The sequence below is a fragment of the Anomaloglossus baeobatrachus genome, chromosome 4 (assembly GCF_048569485.1).
Source record: "Anomaloglossus baeobatrachus isolate aAnoBae1 chromosome 4, aAnoBae1.hap1, whole genome shotgun sequence".
Taxonomy (NCBI): Eukaryota; Metazoa; Chordata; class Amphibia; order Anura; family Aromobatidae; genus Anomaloglossus; species Anomaloglossus baeobatrachus.
The window spans coordinates 626,749,582-626,770,968 of record NC_134356.1 but is presented as its reverse complement, the minus strand read 5'-3'; the positions used below and the strand labels follow the sequence as shown (position 1 = coordinate 626,770,968).

Sequence of the window (21,387 nt, the reverse complement as noted above, 5' to 3'; positions counted from 1 at the left end):
CCCGGGATCACCAACCCCTACCCACGGAGGGGACAACATCCTAGCTGCTCCCTGTCATTGCTCCCGGGATCCCCGTCATCAGCAGCAGTGGTGCCCATTATCACCACGACCCGTGGGTGGTGTCACGAACTATCTCCCAAAACAAACCACCCCCTTTTCACTCGTGGGCGAGCAGCGCCGCTCCAGTCCCCAGGTCCGGCCCACCGCTCGAGCCACCGAGCAGCAGCAGCAGCGGACCCGAGCGTAGCGAGCGCGGCCCCTCCGCCCGCGATAACTTGGCGTCACGAACAGGATAGAACCAATCTACCTACGGGTAGAAGTGCACCTTGCAGTCCCCGCCGGCGGCGTCCGGCTGCAAAATTTGAAGTTCCGCCATCTTTGGCGCGAAGATTTCCCGCTCGAGCGTCTTCCCCGAGCAGGGAAGGCGCGAAAGTGAGGCCCTGCCCCCAAAGAGGAAGTGCAAGAAAGAACCAAGGGGAGGCGGGTGAAGAATGGCAGCATGTAACTAGTGCTGCAGACTGCCGGGACGCCAGGAGTCTGCCGCACCACGTTCCTGGATCCAGCAGCAAGATGTGCCAGGAGCTCCAGGACCAAGTCCACTTCATGCTGGCGAAGTGGATTACGGAGATGAAGGGCCTGGCCGCAACCGTTTGGGCATCCGGAGTGGAGGTGGTCTCAGAGGAGCGGGTAAGCGACCCACGCCCCTATGTCCCCGAGGGAACGGCCGCTGCGGCTGAGGGGCCCGGCCTGCTGCCATCCACCATGCCACCTCCCTCACTGCCCATGCCCGCGGCCACCGCCCCGACCGACCCGTTACCCCTGTCACCGATAGCGGAGCCCGCAGCGTCTGAGAGAGAGGGCCCAGACCTGCGACCCCCGGGCCTTACCTTTGTCACCGCCCTGACACCCGTCCCAGCTTCCATCCCGGTTGCGACGGAGATGACGACGGCCCTGGCATCCACCTGGCCGCAGAAGAGGCGATCCTCGACCAGAGGCCAGCACCGCAAGTCCCATCGACCGCTCCCAGACCCCGGGCCTCGGCTGAGGCACGGCTGGGATGCAGCTGCCAGGAGGCAGATCAGGCCACATCACAGCGGGGTCCCTCATTACCGAAGGTACCGGTCATAGCCGGCAAGGAGGGACTCTGTCTGGGCCCATCCCCCACACCGCCTGAACCGGAGCAAGCAGAAGGTGCTCCACACTGGGAGCGGCAGCAATGGCAGCTGTGCCGCGGGATTGCTGTTTAAAGATGAGGAAAAGAGAAGTTGTTGTCCCCCGTTGGGACCATCAGCACCTTGTTTCGTTTGAATGAATGAATATTAATCATCCGAGTTTGTAACCTGATTGTCAACAAGTTAATTATACCGTCTGTTGCCAACAAGTTGTCCCCGTAGGGACCTTATGTGTTTCCGCTAGCCCTTTAAGAGACAAGGTTGAGAACTTGCAGGCCAACCACGAACTTCTGGCCTTGTAAATAAGTTGTGGGCCGTTTTCCGTTACCGCCTCCGGAAAGGCAGATTGGAGGAAGGACCCGCAGCAGAGCAGGCAGGGTCCGGTCACCACCAGGACCGGTGACCATCCTCCGGGGGTCAGGGGTCCCCTGAAGTGACAGCCGGGTGCGAGATACCGTACCCATTCCCGATGGGTGATCTGGAACCGAGTTCCTGCTTCCGGACTGGGGAAGAGGGGTGCTGCCCATTTCTTAGGGGCAGCATCAAGGTTTAGGTTGCTTGGGTTGGGAAGCGGATGAACCAGAACCCGTCCGTTATTATTAAAAATGTTTTCTTTACATATGTTTGCAACGTTAAAGTGCCACCAGGTGGGGTGGAGCCAGGCGGTTGGCCCCACCCACCGAGGAGTTCACAGGCCTGGAGGCGGGAAAAGTGACAGATTAAGTTTGGAGGTGAAAGTGAGAGGACAGAACCTGTTAGTGTCTGGGTAGGAGCCTAGGCACTGTCATCAAGGTTGGCAGACGGTGATGGCCGTCTGCAGGAGTTAGTGGACCTCTGCAGAACCGTAGGACCGGGGTCGGGCGTTGGCCCGCTGGTACCGAACCGGGGAGCAGAGTGAAGCTAAGCACAAAGGCAAGGCCATCGGACCCCGACTAGGCTTGGAGCTGCCGACAACGGTCAAATCCAAAAGTGACCGGAACCCCAGGGGTTTCCTAACACCCAGGACCCGACAGAAGGCAACAGTCCACACCGTGAGGATACACAGCCACTGCCATAGGCTAGAGATCCAAGGGCCAGAGCCTGCAGGCAAAACGGGCTCCTTCGGTACCTATACGCCGGGGAGCGGACTACCGGTGGGCAACCACAGGAGTCAAAACATTCTAACAAGGTGCAGGGAAAGACAGCCACCATCACCCTGTCTGGGGAGAGCACAAACACTGCAGCCGGCTGTGGGACCCATCCATCCAGCCGTTTGGTTTGCCAGAGACTCTGTGCATCTGTGTCTGAGTGAGTAACACAGTGCCATCTGGCAGCGCGCCGCGCTGCCCCTGCAACCCTGCACCCCAGCCATTCTGCCTCCCCGTACCTCCACCGGGCCCCGAGATCACCAACCCCTACCCACGGAAGGGACAACATCGTAGCTGCTCCCTGCCATTGCTCACGGGATCCCCGTAATCAGCTGCGGTGGTGCCCATTATCACCACGACTCGTGGGTGGCGTCACGAACTATCTCCCAAAACAAACCATCCCCTTTTCACTCGTGGACGAGGAGCGCTGCTCGAGTCCCCGGGTCCGGCCCACCGCTTGAGCCACCGAGCAGCAGCAGCAGCGGACCCGAGCGTAGCAAGCGCGGCCCCTCCGCCCGCGACATTAACATCTAAAAGCAGACCCAACAGTTTGTTACCCACTTTCTTATGAGAACAGCGATATTCTATATGTAGTCAAAAAGTTCTGTGTGGACAAACAGGAGGGCTCGGAACAGAAAAAGCAATAATTTAAAGCAAACTTGGCTGAAATAGATTGGGGATGCCATGTTGCATTTGAAGGACCCCTACAGTATCAAATCAATAGAAACCCCCCACAAGTGACCCCATTTCTGAAACTACACCCATCAAGGAATTTATGTAGGGGTGTGTTAAGCATTTTGAACCCATGGGTTCTTCACAGAACTTTTTAAAATGTGGATGTGAAAATGATAGTTACATTTTTTTTGTTCTTCTAATATATGATTTTAGCTCAAAATTTATAATTTTGACAATGGCTAATTGGAGAAAAAGGAACCCAAAATTTGTTAAGGAATTTCTCCCTAACAGAGTGATGTCCCATACATGGTCAAAAGCTAATGGCAGGACTCGGAAAGGGAACAGTGCTATTTGATTTTTGTAATGCAAATTTGGACAACATGTTGCATTTGCAGAGCTGAGGTTCAAAACATTCCAAAACCCCACAAGTGACCCCATATTGGAAACATCACTAAGTAAGGAATTCATTTAGGGAGGGATGTAGTGAGTATTTTGAACCCCCAGAATTGTATAACATTAGCAAGTGGAAATGTAAAATGTTAGTGGTAAAAGTTTAATTTTTTTATTAGCTGCAAATTTGTCAGTTACACAAGGGTAAAAAGGTGAAAATGGACCCCACCATTTATTGTGCAATTTCTCTCCAACTACTGTTTAGCCACATGGCAGGGCGGAGAGGGAATGAGGGTTATTTGTTTTTTAAAGCACAGATTTTGCTAGAATAGTTTGGGGGTGACATTGGCAGAGCCCCTTAGGTGACAGAGCTGTAGAAAAACCCCACAAGTGACCCCATTGTAGAAATTGCACCTTTCAAGTTATCTATGGCTGCAATCACTATTTTGTAGCATCCACACTACTTTCTTTTTCTGAAGAATTACAAATATGCCAGTTTACTGCCTATACATTGGGCCCCATATATTGCAGTGTCCTTATAACTTATAAATTAAGTGCACTTTCCCCACTACAATAATGCCACACATGTGGTCGCTTTCTGCGTTTTAGGCACAGGAGGCTCAGAAGGAGTGGCACATTTAGATTTGGGAGCACAAACGTTACTGGATTTTATTTGGGGGGTGGGAGCCGTCATTTTTCAAGACCCTTTGTTCTACCAGTAACGTGGGATGCCCCGATATTTCCAGTGACAGATGGTGAACCTGAGAGGGGGCTGGGTTTGTGTGGGATAAGTTAGGGGTTTTATTGGTAACATTTTGGGGTACAGAACAATTTTTGGTCACTTCAATATAAGGCTGAGATCATATTCTTCTGTTCTGTGCTGAGCACTTATGTTAGGATTTCCACGTAAATCCCCCAAAAATTTGATTCTGAATAAATCCCCAATGGAATCACTTACTAATGAGGCAGATGGAGACACTTTGGACTCCGTTTGCCATCTGTTTAGCTGGTGTCCATCTTTTTAGGCGTGCACAGAATTGTGGTCATCCACATTCATGCGCTAAAAAGACTCCTAAAATGATCAGACACAGCTGGAAGAGAGTAGAGACGAAGCCTAAAGTGTCTCCACCCGCCTCGTTAGAGTGAGTGGCTCCGTGGGGCGTTTTGTCTGAATCTTGTTTTTTTGGGATTTACACGGAAATCTAGACCTAAATGCTCAGTGAAGCTCACAGGTATCAATGTGGTTTCTCAATCCCCTTTTAAAAGACCTTCTCTGACACCCTAAAGCGGGCTTTACACGCTACGACATCGCTAATGCGGAGTCGTTGGGGTCACGGAATTCGTGACGCACATCCGGCCGCATTAGCGATGCCGTTGCGTGTGACATCGATAAGCGATTTTGCATCGTTGCAAAAACGTGCAAAATCGCTAATCGGCGACACGGGGGTCCATTCTCAAATCTCGTTACTGCAGCAGTAACGAGGTTGTTCCTCGTTCCTGCGGCAGCACACATCGCTGCGTGTGACGCCGCAGGAACGAGGAAGCTCTCCTTACCTGCCTCCCGGCCGCTATGCGGAAGGAAGGAGGTGGGCGGGATGTTACGTCCCGCTCATCTCCGCCCCTCCGCTGCTATTGGGCGGCGGTTCAGTGACGTTTCAGTGAGGTCGCTGTGACGCCGCACGGACCGCCCCCTTAGAAAGGAGGCGGTTCACCGGTCACAGCGACGTCGCCGGACAGGTAAGTATGTGTGACGGCTGTGGGCGATGTTGTGCGGCACGGGCAGCGATATGCCCGTGTCGCGCAACAGATGGGGGCGGGTACCCACACTAGCGATATCGGGACCGATATCGCAGTGTGTAAAGTAGCCTTTAGGCCACATCACACGAAGCAACATCGCTAGCAACATCGCTGCTAAGGAACAACTTTTGTGACGTAGCAGCGATGTTGCTGATGATGTCGCTGTGTGTGACATCCAGCAACAACCTGGCCCCTGCTGTGAGGTCGTTGGTTGTTGCTGAATGTCCTGGACCATTTTTTAGTTGTTGCTCTCCCGCTGTGAAGCACACATCGCTGTGTGTGACAGCGACAGAGCAACAACTGAATGTGCAGGCAGCAGGAGCCGGCTTCTGCGGACGCTGGTAACCACGGTAAACCAAGAAGCCCTTACCTTGGTTACCCGATATTTACCTTCGTTACCAGTGTCCGCCGCTCTCACACTGCCAGTGCCGGCTCCCTTCTGCCTGCACACGTAGCAGAGTACACATCGGGTAATTAACCCGATGTGTACTGTGGCTAGGTGTGCTGCAGGGAGCCAGCGCTAAGCGGTGTGCGCTGGTAACCAAGGTAAATATCGGGTTGGTTACCTGATATTTACCTTAGTTACCAAGCGCAGCATCGCTTCCACGCGGCGCTGCTGGCTGGGGGCTGGTCACTGGTCGCTGGTGAGATCTGCCTGTTTGACAGCTCACCAGCAACCCGTTTAATGACGCTCCAGCGATCCCTGCCAGGTCAGGTTGCTGGTGGGATCGCTGGAGCGTCGCTTAGTGTGACATCTCACCAGCGACCTCCTAGCAACTTACCAGCAATCCCTATCAGGTTGTATCGTTGTTGGGATCGCGGGTAAGTTGGTTAGTGTGACTGGGCCTTTAGGCCCACCACAATCGTAATCTTTTAACACCCTCTTATCCACTTAGATATGTTGCGACTGACTGCAGCATTTAAGGGTTTAATCAGCCCTGATTGGTCCCAAAACTGGTCAGGGACAATGCGGCAAGGTGTCAGCTGTAATCTACAACTCTCCCCCTTGGGTGGCACTATTTTTTTATGTCTCACCACAGTTTAAATGCTGATTAAGGCCGTTTAAATGTGTATGTGTAGGAGGGTGGCTAAGCCCCCTGTGATATAAATGTGTTAACAATGTGCAGTGAAGTATATTAGTCAAATACAGCATGCATAGTGGAGAATGGTAGGATATAGTGGGAAGTAAAGGTTAAGGATGTCATTTATAAGAAGTAATGTAAAGCATTGAAATGTTATGTAGATAGATTTTGTTAGCAATTGAAACAGTTAATGTCAGGTTCAGCTCACTGGTGTGTGTAACTAGTGTTGAGCAGAGAGTGACTTCCTAGTTACAGAGAGAGCTGAGAGCCAGTTCTGCATGAGGGTTCGAGGACTAAAGACCCTGCATGGAGTAAGAGCTGGTCAGGAGCTTACCTCCTAAAGATCCGTAGCCTACAGCTGACCACAACGGGCCCAGGACGTCTTCCGACTAGACAGCTGTTGGGGTCCAGAAGCAGACAGCGGTGAGAAGAAGCATGGGGGAACAGACAGACAGGTGCCCGACAGCTTGCAGAGTAGTTCCAAGATAGCGGGGATAGGTCGAGTATGAGTACCCCAAAGAGTCCGTAACTGCAGAATTGTCAAGAATGAGGCCATATTGTAGAAAGAATAAACTGTTCAGGTTTTGGTTTGCCAAGAGGAGTCCGGTGTCACATGTTTATCTACTGCGTCTACGTTGGGGACTGGCTGTGGGGTGATGGACACCAACCTGAAGAAAATAGTAAGTGTCGCATACCCCACCTGAAGTCTCTCTGGTGAAGGAGTGTGGAGCCCCCACGGCCCAGTGTCCGTACCATCCTTCAAGTGGTGCTTGATAAAATAATAAATAAATGAACTTGAATTAAATAAATAAAATATATTTTGTAATAGCCTGAATAGAAAAGATCCAGTAGGAAACAGCAGAATTGTACTATTGTAAATGTCCTTAATCAGTGTAGATCAGCGTACTGGACACAAGGAAAACATGGTGACTAATCAAAAAATCTTTCAGTAAAACTAGAGAAATAATAATAATAATAATAATAATAATAATAATAATAAATGTTGGGTGAATAAACCACCCAACTCACCACTATGAATGACAGTTCAATAGTAATAAAAATGGGTCTTTTGGCCTGTGATGGATATAAGCTAAAAGAATATCTAGAGCAGTAGGTAGTCCCAGTCCGGAATGTAGCGTCCAGAGATCTGTAGAGCTAAAGAAGTATGCCAGAAGTACGGTGCAGCACCAAGGGAGTCTCAGATGATGGAGTCGCTGGGAATGAATCCAAAACAAAAAGCCATGGGCAGCGTGTGACGTCACATAGTCAGTGAGTATGGCGGGTTGGTTGATACACATTTCTTCACCCGTTTCAGGAATCACTGTTTCCTTCGTCAGAGGAGACTGCAAAAATGCCATTCTTTGGTACTATACCTACCCATGGCAACCCTTGGCAATTAGTATCTTAATTGTTAATCCGATTGCTGCTGGTGCGTGCGGGCGGCCGGCAGAGTACCTGTTGGTGCGTGCGGGCGGTCGGCGACCTCTCTGTCCTGGCGACCGGCTGCCTCCCTGTGCGGGTGGGCGAGCGGCCTGCTGGCTGCCACTCTGTGCGGACGGCTGTGCGGTGAGTGTCCCAGTGTGTCCACGGTCCCGGTTCAAATGATGGCACCGGGAGTCAGCACGTGCACAGATGGAGCCCTTGGATGAGAGCTCTATCTGCGCACGCGCCACTCCAGGAGCAGCGCGTGCACAGATGGGGCCCTTGGATGAGAGCTCCACCTGCGCATGTGATGCTCCAGGCACCATCATTTGATCCGGGACTGCGGACAGACTGAGACACTCACCGAACTGGCCTTGCCACTGACCGCCACCGCTGCTGCCACCACTGACCTCCGCCGCCACTACTGCTGCCACTGACCGCAGCTGACACCACAACCTCTGCCTCCTGTGACCCGCTTCACCACCACTGCTGCCCCCCTCTGGTAAGACAACACCAAAGTATAAGACGGACACCATTTTTATTTTTTTTTTATATCTAAATTTGGGGTGCGTCTTATAATCCGGTGCGTGTTATCAAACCAAAAATACGGTACTAGCATTGCTGTACAGTATATAGCACAAGCAAGTAGGTTATAGTCCCTACGGGACTATAGAGTACAGTTGAAAGTAAAAATAAAGACTGTTTTTGAAAAATATGAAAAAACATACAAATTTAAATCCCCTCCTCTTTCCCCTATTTAAAATAAAGATTAAAAAAACAACACACATCTGGAACAAAGGGAGCAAAAAACGAAAATGAAAAACGGAAAATCACCAGGGGTTGAAGGGGTTGCTAAAGGCCCCCCCCAAAAAAAAAATATTTGTTTTAAAAGGACCAGTGCGAGTATTACATTGAATAATAACAGGGATATCTTTATATATAGTTTATCTTTTGATTATAAAGCAATTGTTGTACAGATTTCCTTACTGAGATTTTTCCATGAGAAAGACAAGGTCTCTTGAATCATATTGTAAAAAGTATTTAATTTGCACCCCTTGGTTAAAAATTGTGCTCTTAAGTGGATGGCTTTTTCAAGGAAATAGCAAGTATGTTTACCATTGCACCATTATCAAGTATTATGGCCTATGGGAATTTTTGCCAGCCAAACTGGAAGATGGCAACTTAATAGTAAAGATGTAGCCGTTAGAGTCTACAGGATTTCAGTAGCACTTAGTGGCTATACTTAGGATGGTCGGCAACAAAACAGTTTAAATCCAAAAATGTATTGCTAGAGTGACTGTACGTAAGGGTAAATTTTAAAAAGGATTTATTTGAATTTATCTCCTAAACAAATCAAGAAGGGATTGAAATAAAATGATGTTGCTGATAAAGTGCCTCCATAGAGCCAGGTATGCCTGTAGCTTGCCATCTGAAATATGGTATGGTGTTCCAATCTCTACTCATATATAAATTGCCATAGCTAGGGGTGAGCCTAGTACCCACGGTGGTCTGTTATGAACTGGTAACCGTGGACGATCAGAAAAAATCCCATTAATCAGGAAAAAACAAAACCACAAGAGTAGTTGTAAACTAAGCTGACCGTAATCCCCTATCTATCGGACAACACTAGAAGTAGCAGTGGGATGTTCCTAACACCTAGACACCTCGTCACTGCCTGAGAAACTTGCTACACCTCGAAGATAGAAATGAGGAATCCAACTTGCCTCGGAGCAGTCCCCAAAGAAATAGCAAGCCCCCAACATGCAACGACGGTGATGTAAGAAAACACAATAGACAGAATATATAGATTAGCAAAGGTGAGGCCCAACTTACTAGATACAATAGGACAGGACAGATAACTGATTGCGGCCAGCAAAAAACCCTGCAAAAGATACCAAACTCCTGATAGGAAAAAAATACTAAGACCAGACGGTCTTCCCCCGCTATATCAGGTACTCTTGTGCCAGACTCTTGATATAGAACTGCAGATATAATGGGAAGAAACAAAATCACAGAACAAACAATATTCTAAAGTGCAGATAATCCAAACATGAAAAGGGAGCAAGCTCCCTTTCTTGCTGAAAGAACTGCCCTGCTCACAAAAGCAGAGAACAATAGAGGAAAATAGGGTTTTTTTGAGCCGCGCCAATGATCACTTCTCAGGTATTCAGATTAATGGATCTTTATTTTGCACAGGTCTACGAGTTTCTGGAGTCTCAGCTCCCTTCCTCTGGACCATCAGGCATAAGAACACATCAAAGAGATTTGATGTGTTCTTATGCCTGATGGTCCTCAGGAAGGGAGCTGAGACTCCAGAAACGCGTAGACCTGTGCAAAATAAAGATCCATTAATCTGAATACCTGAGAAGTGATCATTTGCGCGGCTCAAAAAAACCCTATTTTCCTCTATTGTTCTCTGTTATCTGCAGTCTGGGTTGCTGCTGCCTTGATCAAAACTTTCCATGCCTGCATAGTAGTTGTGACTTTCACAACTTCACTTGGTGAGTATTACTGCTCCCTGTCTCTACCCCGTGTGTTATTGGGGTAAAACCCTATTGCGCTTCTTCTCCACAGCTTTTTACTCATCTGCTCACAAAAGCAGGGAGACAGATTCCCACATACAAGAAACCAAACACAGAACCAAATGGAATAAGCAGAAACACCCTTAAGTGCAATTTCAGCAATTAAGCAAAGAAACTAGCAAACTTATCTGGAGTAGATTCAGGCACAGAATAAATGGGAGAAACTGAAGGGAAAACTCCCATCCTTCTTCAGAAGCAGCTGGAAACAACTATCACCACCGGCCTTCAGGCAGAAAGTGCTCTGCTAATTACACTAGGCTGATCTGCAATAGGACTTCCTGGATTCCTAATTAATTCCAACACATGTTTGAGTCAGAGATTCAGACTCAGCTTCATTACCATTCCTGGCCACCAGAGGGAGCTCCACACCAGCACCGACTTGGATGACATTCACAAGAGTGGTCCCCTACCATTGAAGATAAATATTCTCATTTTATGAGAAATTGTTGGATAAAATGAACTAAATGCTCTGAATAATAAATTTAATCTTTTTAAAGTGGTATTTACCATTAGATTTAATAAAAAATTGGGTTGCTTCACATCCTTTCTTTTGTTTGATCCCAGTTTTTGATGAGGTTACAGGTCATGTTCCCAAAATATATCCTTGTTCCCAACTGGTTGTATGTAATATTTCGATAATGTGGTTGGTGTGTTTCATATATTGTGGAATTTGGGAAACACGGGGCTTAAGATGTGTATCCACAAATCTAGATTGGCACAGCAAGACAGCCAATGCATGAAATGACAGGCCTCACCTGTGGTGCTCTTATGTAATTTGGGTATATGTTAGAATACTGCCAGCCTAGAGGTTTTATATGATAAGTATTTAAACTCTTTTGTATGTAATATATATTACCCGTGTCCTTTTTTTAGCCAATACTGCCAAGTCTGTGATATATTTCTTTTTGGGATCTTATCTTAATTTTCATATACAAAATAATATTCGGTAGGGTCATAAAAGAGCATATCCGACAGCTTGGCAGGCCTTACAAAGTAATTTTGTAACAAGTTAAGCCACTTAGTGTTCCCACACACTAAAACATCCCTTTCATGAACCCCAGAAAGTTTCATGCCAAAAAATGTGCCTCCACCAAACACAGTATGATACCTCTAAAGTGAATTCCTCCACAATACCCACATAGTTCCACCCACACAGTATGATGGGCCAAACACAGCTCTTCATACAGTAAAGTGGCCCCTTCACAAACCTCCACACTGTAAAATGGCCTGCACACATTATAATGTCCCTACATAGCCCTCCACACAGTATAATGGCCCCCTACAAAGCCCTCCACACTGTAAAATGGCCTGCACACATTATAATGGCCCCTACATTGCCTTCCACACATTATAATGTCCATACATAGCCCTCCACACAGTATAATGGCCCCTACAAAGCCCTCCACACTGTAAAATGGCCTGCACACATTATAATGGCCCCTACATAACCCTCCACACATTATAATGGCCCCTACATAGCCCTCCACATAGTATAATGGCCCCTACATAGCCCTCCACACTACAAAATGGCCTGCACACATTATAATGGCCCCTACATTGCCCTTCACACAGTATAATGGCCCCTAAATAGCCCTCCACACAGTATAATGGCCCCACAATCTTTCACATGGTATAATAAGCCCCACACAGCCCTCAAACAGTATAATGGTCACCAAACAGCCCTCCAAACAGTATTAAGGCCACCACACAGCCCTGGAAATTATAGCCCCACAGAGCACTCTAAATAGTATGATTGCTCACAACATAGCCCTTCTAATAGTATGTTGACCCCCACATAGCTCTGTGAATAGTATGCTGGCACCCACACAGGGTTGGCAACTGTCTAGAAATTTCAGGACAGTTCGTAAAAAAGAGCACGTTTTTACCAGGGCCATAAAATATTTGAAGGCGTCTGTGACTTTTTTTGAACCTGAAGAAAGTTACAGATTGGGGTCACCACATAGCCCTCCAAATAGTATAATGACCCCCATATAGCCCTCTAAATATTATAATAGTCCCCACACAGCCCTCCAAATAGCAAAACAGCCCCCACATAGCCCTCCAAATAATATAATGGTCCCCACATAGTCCTCCAAATAGTATGACGGTCCCCACATAGCCCTCCAAATAGTATAATGGCCCCCACATAGCCCCCCAAATAGTATAATGTCGCCCACGTACAGTAGCCCTCCAAATAGTATGATGGCTCCTACATTGCCCTCAAAATAGTATAATGACGGGAGACACCAGGCCCCCAGACTAATGATCCCCATAGTGGCTTTGTGGTCTACCGCTATTAGCGGTATGCTACTTTCCCTGTACATTGTTATGCCTGGCTGCAGGCAGTGCTGTATATCTATACCATCTCAGCCCTCTAGGTTCTTCAAATATACGGAACATAACAGTTTTTATTACGTCATTACATTGCCTTTCTGTAATGTGTTCATTCTATCTTTTGAAAGATATATGACACTTCGACCAGAGATTCAGCAGTGATGCTACAGCAACGACCATTACTGAAGTAGCATTTGCTAAAGGCCTCTGCATGAATCAACCACACGATGCAGATATGCATCCATACATCCCTTATCTGTTACACATATTAACATATTGGGAACCGAGTGTATTTAGATATTAAGATACATTCTGTCAATATCACACATTTATCATTCTATCAATGAACATTTATTTTGCCTAATTAGATATGGATATTCTCTAGAAAAAACGTATATCAATCTTTCCTTTCCATGCACTGTTATGTTATGTGGACACAATTCTAAAGAAATAAATAATTATTGTTGAGGTAGCTATATACTGTTATTGAAGGATGTCTATCACCCCCCCCAAAACAGGAATTAAACTATGTAGGTCTTCATATAGGGAACTCAGCCCCAATAAAAGTTACGAAAGGAAGTCCATAAAGTAGAAAACCACGGCATACACCATCCAAGATCCAGAAAGTGCTTTTATTCCATAAAACGTGCAGGTAAAATAGCGGGAAGGAGAGAGCCAAGTGTAGGCCCCCCAAGAACGACGGCCGTTTCGCACCTTGTGTGCTTCTACAGGTCCCGCTGGAAAAACGCAAAAAGAATTGACATGCTGCATCTTCAAAAACGCAGCCCAGAAGCAGCCAACAAAAGACGCCCAGTGTGGACAGCAAAGTAGAAATCTCATAGACTCTGCTGGGGGAAGGAAATGGTGTATCTTTGTGACCTCAAAAATGCACCAAAAATGGAGTAAAAGATGCAGTGTGTGAACATCCCAAGCTTAATCCCAAAACACGTAGATTTAGGGAAAGGCGGACATATTATTGGCGCAACTGGGCAGCCATACACTGGCCCAAGAGGCAAGGGGTCCCACTTCCACCTCCATAGTAGGTGGAATTGTGCATTACAATGAGCTATTGGACTGTAAAGGGTCCATGTATTGTTTTCTTCAGTGGCCTCTTCTGTCTGTGCCAATCCTGGAAGTAGGCAACATGTTTTATATAATTTGTCAAGTCCAATTCCTTATACCGAGTCTTCGAACATTTCTGAAAACAAGGAGACAACTACTGCACACACTAAATTACTAGTCCTAGATATACAGATCTAATTCCAATGGAAACCTGTATGCCTAATAAGCATAAAAGGCAATCTGTGCACCTCTGAGCTTAGAGAAAACAACTTTTGGATCTCCAAGCCATGGGTGTAACCAGACAATGGTGAGCTTTTCTGATAAAGAACAGAAGAAAAAAAATCAGCTCACCGAGTTGCTGTGATCCGCTGTATATCCAGGGCTGCGCACGGAAGGCTAGGCTGCCATAGACGAATCAAGGAAGAAAAATTTCCAGCGCGGTCCAAATTCTCATATAAAAAGTCATCTTTATTGATCAATCCATAAAATAGGGGTTTACAGGCGGTCAGCAAGATATTGCATAGATATTATTCAGACCCCACAAAGCATTTGTGGGGTCTGAATAATATCTATGCAATATCTTGCTGACCGCCTGTAAACCCCTATTTTATGGATTGATCAATAAAGATGACTTTTTATATGAGAATTTGGACCGCGCTGGAAATTTTTCTTTCTAATAAAGAGGCCTAAAAAATCAGGTCAGGGATGTAGTTTTCCATAGGGGTTAGCAATTGTGTTAACAATCATGGCATTTATATGTCTGCATCATCTCAAGGAACCACAGAGCTCAAGTTAAACACTGTCAATCCAGTTTCCATCTTGAGAACCTCATCAGCAACAATCAATGAATTCTTCCACGTGTTCTTTCATTTACATTAGTGTTCTAGTTATTTTATAAGCTTAGTCTCAGAGCTAAAGAAGAACTCACTTTGGGCTCATGAGGTCCAAAACAATGAAACAGCTGATTCCATAGATCCAAAATGTTCTAGAACTGAAGACATGTTCTTCTCCAATGGCTAACAGCTAACCTCACCACTTACGACTCTATTGTCTTCCACCAGACACTGATATCTAATCCTATGTGTCTTCTCTCCATTCAACCTTTGGTTTCTACATCATCAAAATTATGTAAATTATATATATGTTTTTGTTACCTGTATTGGATTCATCCAATGACCTCTCATAAAAATTCTTCATTCCTTCCACTGACGGCACGCTCTGCCACCTCTGATAACTACTGTCTCCTGAATGAAGGATTTTGCTCACCTCTACAAATACATCACATGTCCATTCTCATGTCCATTTATTCTCTTGGACTTCCTGTAAACAGAGAAAATAATAAAAAAAAAGGAGATAGAACAAAGGAAGCTGGTGGAAAATGCTGATTCTTGATATTTATGAAGATTCATTTCCTTAACTAGGAGTGTCCACATTTCCAACATTTTGTCATAGTTCTTCAACTTCTGCAATAAATAATTAGCACTTTTGCAATTTTGTTTTAATTGAAAATTTGAAAAAGAAATGATCTGGAACATATGTTGGTATAAGAGCAATGTGTAGGTGCACATTCACACTATAGCCGGATAAAAACAAAATTGAGCATATATTCTTGCAGTAAATAAATAAATAAATAGTACACATAAATAACGTACAGTACTTAACTGTTACTTTTTTTGATCAGAAACGCAAGACCGTTATCCTACAAGGTGTACCTAATCAGGATGGGACCCTATCTCAGTAGTTCACCTTGCTATGTGTCAGTGGACCTTCTCTCCATTCATTCATTTTGTGACTGTCAAAGTTTCACACTAGGTACGGGGGAGTACCATGTGCATAGCGAAAGGGAAGGTAAACCCTGTGTCTATGGAGAAGGAAGATGATGACCCCTGACTGAACCTACTGCTGGGGTCCCGCACTATCCTAGATCAGTTCTGCACCTATGCACCGAGCCAGATACCTGACCCTAGGTATCCCTAGTGTTGGACTCTAAATAGGGAACGGATGGGATGAGCTCTTCGTCAACCTCACTATACAACTATCGAAGACACAGGGGGGACACACAGAGGAAAAATGCACGAACTACTGCACCACAGATGACTCAGGTAGAAGTTCAGCAGAGCTTTCTGTAACGATAGTGTGGCGCCCTGGACAAGCCAGGGGCCACAGAGAACAACACCAACACACCCCACACTCCCGGTCAGGCACACCAAAGTCAGACGAAAACCCTTGTTGCCTTCCTCCAGGGGCTGATGTTCACACCAGGGGGGTGGGCCAGGCGGTTGGCCCCGCCCACCGAGGAGTTCACAGTCCTGGAGGCAGGAAAAGAGTCAGTTTCTGTTGGGGAGTGAAAGTGAGAGGAAGGAGGAAAGTGGTAAAGGAGCAGACAGAAGTTCGTCCGGGTATGTGGCCCGGACAGATCAGCAAGGTTGGCAGACGGTGGTGACCGTCTGCAGGAGTGGCCTATCGGAGTTTACTGTAAGGACCGTGGACGGGCGGTGGCCCGGCGGTACCGGGTCGGTACACAAAGAGAAGTCAGCACCATCTGGCAGGGGCTTACGGACCCCGGCAAGGCTAGGAGTTGCCGTGAAGTTGCCAAATCCGTTAGCGAAGGGAACCACAGCCACCGCCAAGGCTACCGTTCCCAGGGCCAGAGCCTGCGGGCAAAAGGGGCTCCTTCAGCTCCCATCCAAGCTGGAGAGCGGGTTACCGGTGGGAACCCATTGGAACCGTTTACAGTACACAGGTGCAGGGAAAGGCAGTCACCATTAGAGTTGAGCGCGGTTCGCGGTTCGAGGTTCTCCAGTTCGCGGCTCGAGTGATTTTGGGGGCTGTTCTAGATCGAACTAGAACTCAAGCTTTTTGCTAAAGCTCGATAGTTCTAGATACGTTCGAGAACGGTTCTAGCAGCAAAAAGACAAGCTAATTACTAGCTGGCTTTCCGCTGTAATAGTGTAAGTCACTCTGTGACTCACACGATTATGAAATTTCAGTGTATAGTGTGCGGGAACAGCGCATTCAGATCACTGCTGCTGGGATAATGGCGATCGCCATTTTTTTTTTTTTCCTTGTCTTCCTTCCCTAAGCGCGCGCGTGTAGTGGGGCGGGCCAGCATGGCAGCCAATCCCAGACACACACACAGCTAACTGGACTTTTAGCCAGAGAAGCAACGGCATGTGTGATAGGATGTCCATGTCACATGTCCATGCATTATAAAAATGAGTATCTGCCCGTCCGGACGCCATTATCTCTTCTGCGTCTGGGTGTCAGTCACTTCTGGCGTAGCTCCTGTCTCCGATACTGCTGTGTATGTCGCGGGCGGAGGAGGGGACGCTGCGCTCTCCCACTGCTCGGGTCCGGCTGCTGCCGCTGCTGCTCGGTGGCTCGAGCGATGGGCCGGATCCCGGGGACTCGAGCGGCGCTCCTCGCCCGTGAGTGAAAAGGGGGTGGTTTAGTTTTTAGGGGTATTGTCCGTGACGCCACCCAAGGTTGTGGTGATCTTGGTGACACCACCGCTGCTCTGGACGGGGATCCCGGGAGCGGTGACAGGGAGCAGCTTGGTTGTTAGTTCTCCCCTCCGTGGGTAGGGGGTTGGTTGTCCCGGGGCCCGGTGATGGGGTAAGGATGGAGGGCAGGCGGGTTGCGGGGCCTGGTGAGGTGCAGGGTCGCGGGGGCAGCGCTGTGCCGCACGGTGGTACTCACTCAGCCCAATGATGAAGACACAGTTCTCGGTAAAACACTCGGCTGGATGGACGGGTCCCACAGACGGCTGCAGTGTTGTTGTGCCCGGCAGGTTGGTGGTAACTGTCTTTCCCTGCACCTAAGTTGTTTGTACGGTTCCAATGGGTTCCCACCGGTAACCCGCTCCCCGGCTTGGATATGGGCCGGAGGAGCCCCTTTTGCCCGCAGGTGCTGGCCCTAAGAAACGGTTGCCTTGGCGGTGGCGGTGTCTCCCTCTGTTGGTTGGACTGTTGCCTTCTGTCGGGACTTGACTATTTGGAAGCCCAGGAGGTCCCCTTCACTAACGGATTCGGCAAATTCACGGCGACTCCTAGCCTTGCTGGGGTCCGAAAAGCCCCTGCCAGATGGTGCTGACTTCTCTTTGTGTACCGGTCCGGTACCGCTGGGCCACCGCCCGTCCACGGTCCTTACGGTAACTCGGATAGGCCACTCCTGCAGACGGTTACCACCGTCTGCCAACCTTGCTGTACTGCCCGGGCCACACACCCGGACGTTGTCAGTCAGTTGCTCCACTACTACACTTTCCTCCTTCCACTTTCACTGTCAAAACTAGACTGTCTGTTTTCCCGCCTCCAGGACTGTGAACTCCTCGGTGGGCGGGACCAACCGCCTGGCCCTCCCCCTGGTGTGATCATCAGCCCCTGGAGGAAGGCAACAAGGGTTTTGTGTCTGACTTCGGTGTGCCTGCTGGGAGTGTGGGGTGTTGTGGTGTTGTTCTCTGTGGCCCCTGGCTTGTCCAGGGCGCCACATGTACGCTCTATACACAGCACTATACAGAATAGGGATAGAAGTTTCTTTCAGCCCTTCTAAAGGCTAATACCGGCAGGGTCAGAGCCATAGGTGACAGTCAGGGCAGTGAAAAAAGATTTTAACAGCTACACAAGATGACAGCGTCTGTGTAGCTAAGGTCAGGGATTTCCTCGCTGCATTTCCCCATTAGGAGGGATAGAAAAGGAGGCTTCCTTTCCTCTACCCAGACCCACAACCCTGGCACTGTACCCTCCTGCCCTTTGCACACTGAAACTCATTGTTACTAAGCCATTATACTAGCAAAAACTGAGGAAACTTAGTGGCATCCTAAAAGTGGCTGTTGGACTTCTGTATTGTCCCACTAGTGCAAAGATATTTGCAGCAAGTCTGCCTGCATTGCACACTCAAACTCATTGTTACTAAGCCATTATACTAGCAAACACTGAGGAAACTTAGTGGCATACAAGAAGTGGCTGTTGTACTCCATTAGTGCCCCACTGGTGCAAATCTATGTGCAGCACCTCTGCATGACACCCTCCTGCTTTGTTTTTAATAAGCTATAATGATAGCAAAAAATGCTGCCATTTAGTGGCATACAAGAAGTGGCTGTTGTACTCCATTAGTGTCCCACTGGTGCAAATCTATTTGAAGCACCTCTGCATGACACCCTCATGCACATTTTGCTACGCTAATTTTATAGCAAACTCAGGGAATTCCTTGCTGCATTTGATCATTCGGAGGGATAGAAAGTGAGGCTTCCTTTACTGTCCTGGTACCCACAGAACACGGCCACTGTACCCACCTGTCCACTTTTGCCACGCTATTTAATTTGCCCAAAGAGCTGACTCTTTTTCTGCCTTCCTAAAATTGTCTGTAATACTAAGTTAGTGTTCCTTTGCTGCCAAGCAAGGTACAACACATGTGCATTCTACACTCCTTTCCATTTCTGGAATGCAATTATTAAATGAAGGTAGTCCAGCCAATCTGTGACGAAGGTGCAGGTGTGGATATAATGTAGCCTGCATCCAATGTTGGTTTTCTCGATGTCTGACAGCTCAACAATACCATCTGTTTCCACTTCCAAAACAAGTGATGACCTGCCAATCACACTCCCTGTTGCGTGTAAAGGGGTGGAAGTTCAGTGTGAAAAACCATGTGAGACTGCTGTCCCCACAGTCACAGAGGATGAAGAGCACGCAGATGCACTTGATGGGGCAGGCGGTGGTTGCACAGGCACGCTAGGCCGCATTGTAGCACAGTGAAATTCACATTGTGACTTATGCTTCATTTTAAGTCGTGTACAGGGTGGGCTCCCCAGTATGCAGCAAAACCAGGCAACAGGAAAAGGACTCTAGTCAGTTGGGTTGATAAATGATTGTTTAACTTTACCAAAACAAACAATAAGAACCATGCATACAATTTAAATAATTGAACAATCTATTCTGTTGCCTACTACCTGCTAATCCCTCTGCGTAGCAGTAATTGTGTGTTTGTGCGTGTGTGTGTGTGTGTGTGTGCAAACACGACTTACCAGTGGCGCATCACAAGAGCTTCCCAGTTATCTACGTAAACATAGACAAAACACATTACATCCCCTGAATACCCTTGTTAGCTGAAGCCTCACAGATAATGCAGATGATAACAGTGTGAATGCAAACCACACAGCTCTGCAACACAGTCATGGAAATCTTGAAAATCAACAGTCAATGCAAACGTGTCGCTGTCCCTCTATGATTTAAACTGTACGTGACAATTTGACAGTGCAGAGGCAAGAAGTCTTATTGTCTATAAATAGTCGGCCTACCCAGAACAGATATGTGTTTTGCTAATAAAACAAAGTGTTGCGTGCCCGCATTATTGTCTGGGCACAGCCTACCGTACCCGGGTACTGTGATGTCCAGTTGCCAGAAATACAGACTTTACGCTCCTCTCACGGTAAGCAGTATAGACAGCACCGTAAGAATGTTGGTCTGTGGCACAGGATGCTGCTCATTGGCGTTACGGTACTCCTCACCAAACTCCAAAATGACTCCCCTCACAATTGAACGAAGTGTTTCCACGGTGGCTCCTTGCTGTAACACACACCTTTATCTTTTCCTTCTGTTCATAGACAGCATCTCCAGTCCACACGCGAAGAGCAATTTCTCCTCCACATCTAAGTGTGGAGAGGCAGCTAGTGCGCATGCATGTGCCGATTTACCCCAGCCGCAGCCTAACTACAGTGTTTCGCATAGTGAGTATGCTCAGCCTGACTGTGCCATTCCTGAGGCTAAGTCTTCATTTCGGGATACAACGCATGTTCCCACACTTAGTGCGAAAACCCTCTTTGCACAGGTACTTGCATTCCGTGCCGGGTCTAAGTCTTGTTTTGTGCCTAGACACCATGCTAAAGCTGATAGTCTTTTTTCAGAGACTGTATTTCATGCTACTGAGCATGCTCAGGCACTTACTGAATCAGAGACTAGGTCCGGTAATGAACTCTTTGGCCCTGTCCCTGATGTGGGGGGCCCATATAGACCACAGGGCATCAGGTGTCCTGACGATGTGGCCAGGCCACTCCCAAATGGCTTGCAGAGGCCTGCCCCTATGACTTGTCACCTCATTATTGATGGTCAGACGATGACTGGTAAGGTGTTTGTGTCGTGGCAGCCATGAGGTCATTATTGAAGTTGCGGTTCCAAATAGGACGCTAGTTATGCCACTCATGACGTGTCACTCTGCTTTTGTCTCCAGGAGGTGCATTGTAGTCCACCCTGGTTTGGGGCGGACCCAGGTTATAAAACGGGCTGGAGCCAACAAGGAGGTGCGCAGTCTTCTATTATGCTCCGAATGAGCACACCTTCATGTGTTGAACCCATTGCGGCTTTAGGCCAGAGGTAGGCAGGGATAGGGCGTCGATGCAGGCCGCCACCACAGTTGGTAACGCAGAACGGTTAAGACCAGCTCCTGTCCTACAAGTCCTGCTTGTGCAGCCCAGTGGCATTAACAGGCCTGCTGCTGCTGATGCGCCTGCTGTCCACAGGTGTGGCCCCAATGCACACGGTCAGCGTACTCAATGGCCCCTGTGATGTTAACAGGGAGTTCCTGGGCTGGGTGGGCGTGTGGACCCTGTGACGCTAACAGGGCTCCCAGTCTCCAGATCCAAGTGGCGTCTAACTCGGTTCAGGCTACTATTAGTTTCATAGCCACACAGCTCTGTATCCTCCACCGAACCTTCCAGTTGCCAACCTCTCCTTTTCCATCTGGGAGCACGGTG

At 47.9% G+C, this 21,387-nt stretch overlaps 1 protein-coding gene across 1 annotated transcript in view; it reads right to left on the bottom strand.

Annotated features, from left to right (window-relative positions):
• LOC142302708 (perlucin-like protein) overlaps positions 1 to 14,873 on the bottom strand; it is a 94,980-nt gene extending 80,107 nt beyond the window's left edge. Inside the window, exon 1 of the mRNA XM_075343825.1 lies at positions 14,798 to 14,873. Within this exon, the coding sequence (XP_075199940.1) occupies positions 14,798 to 14,840 (43 nt within the window). The 5' untranslated portion in view covers positions 14,841 to 14,873. The remainder of the gene's footprint in view (positions 1 to 14,797) is intronic.
• Positions 14,874 to 21,387: the final 6,514 nt, after the last annotated feature.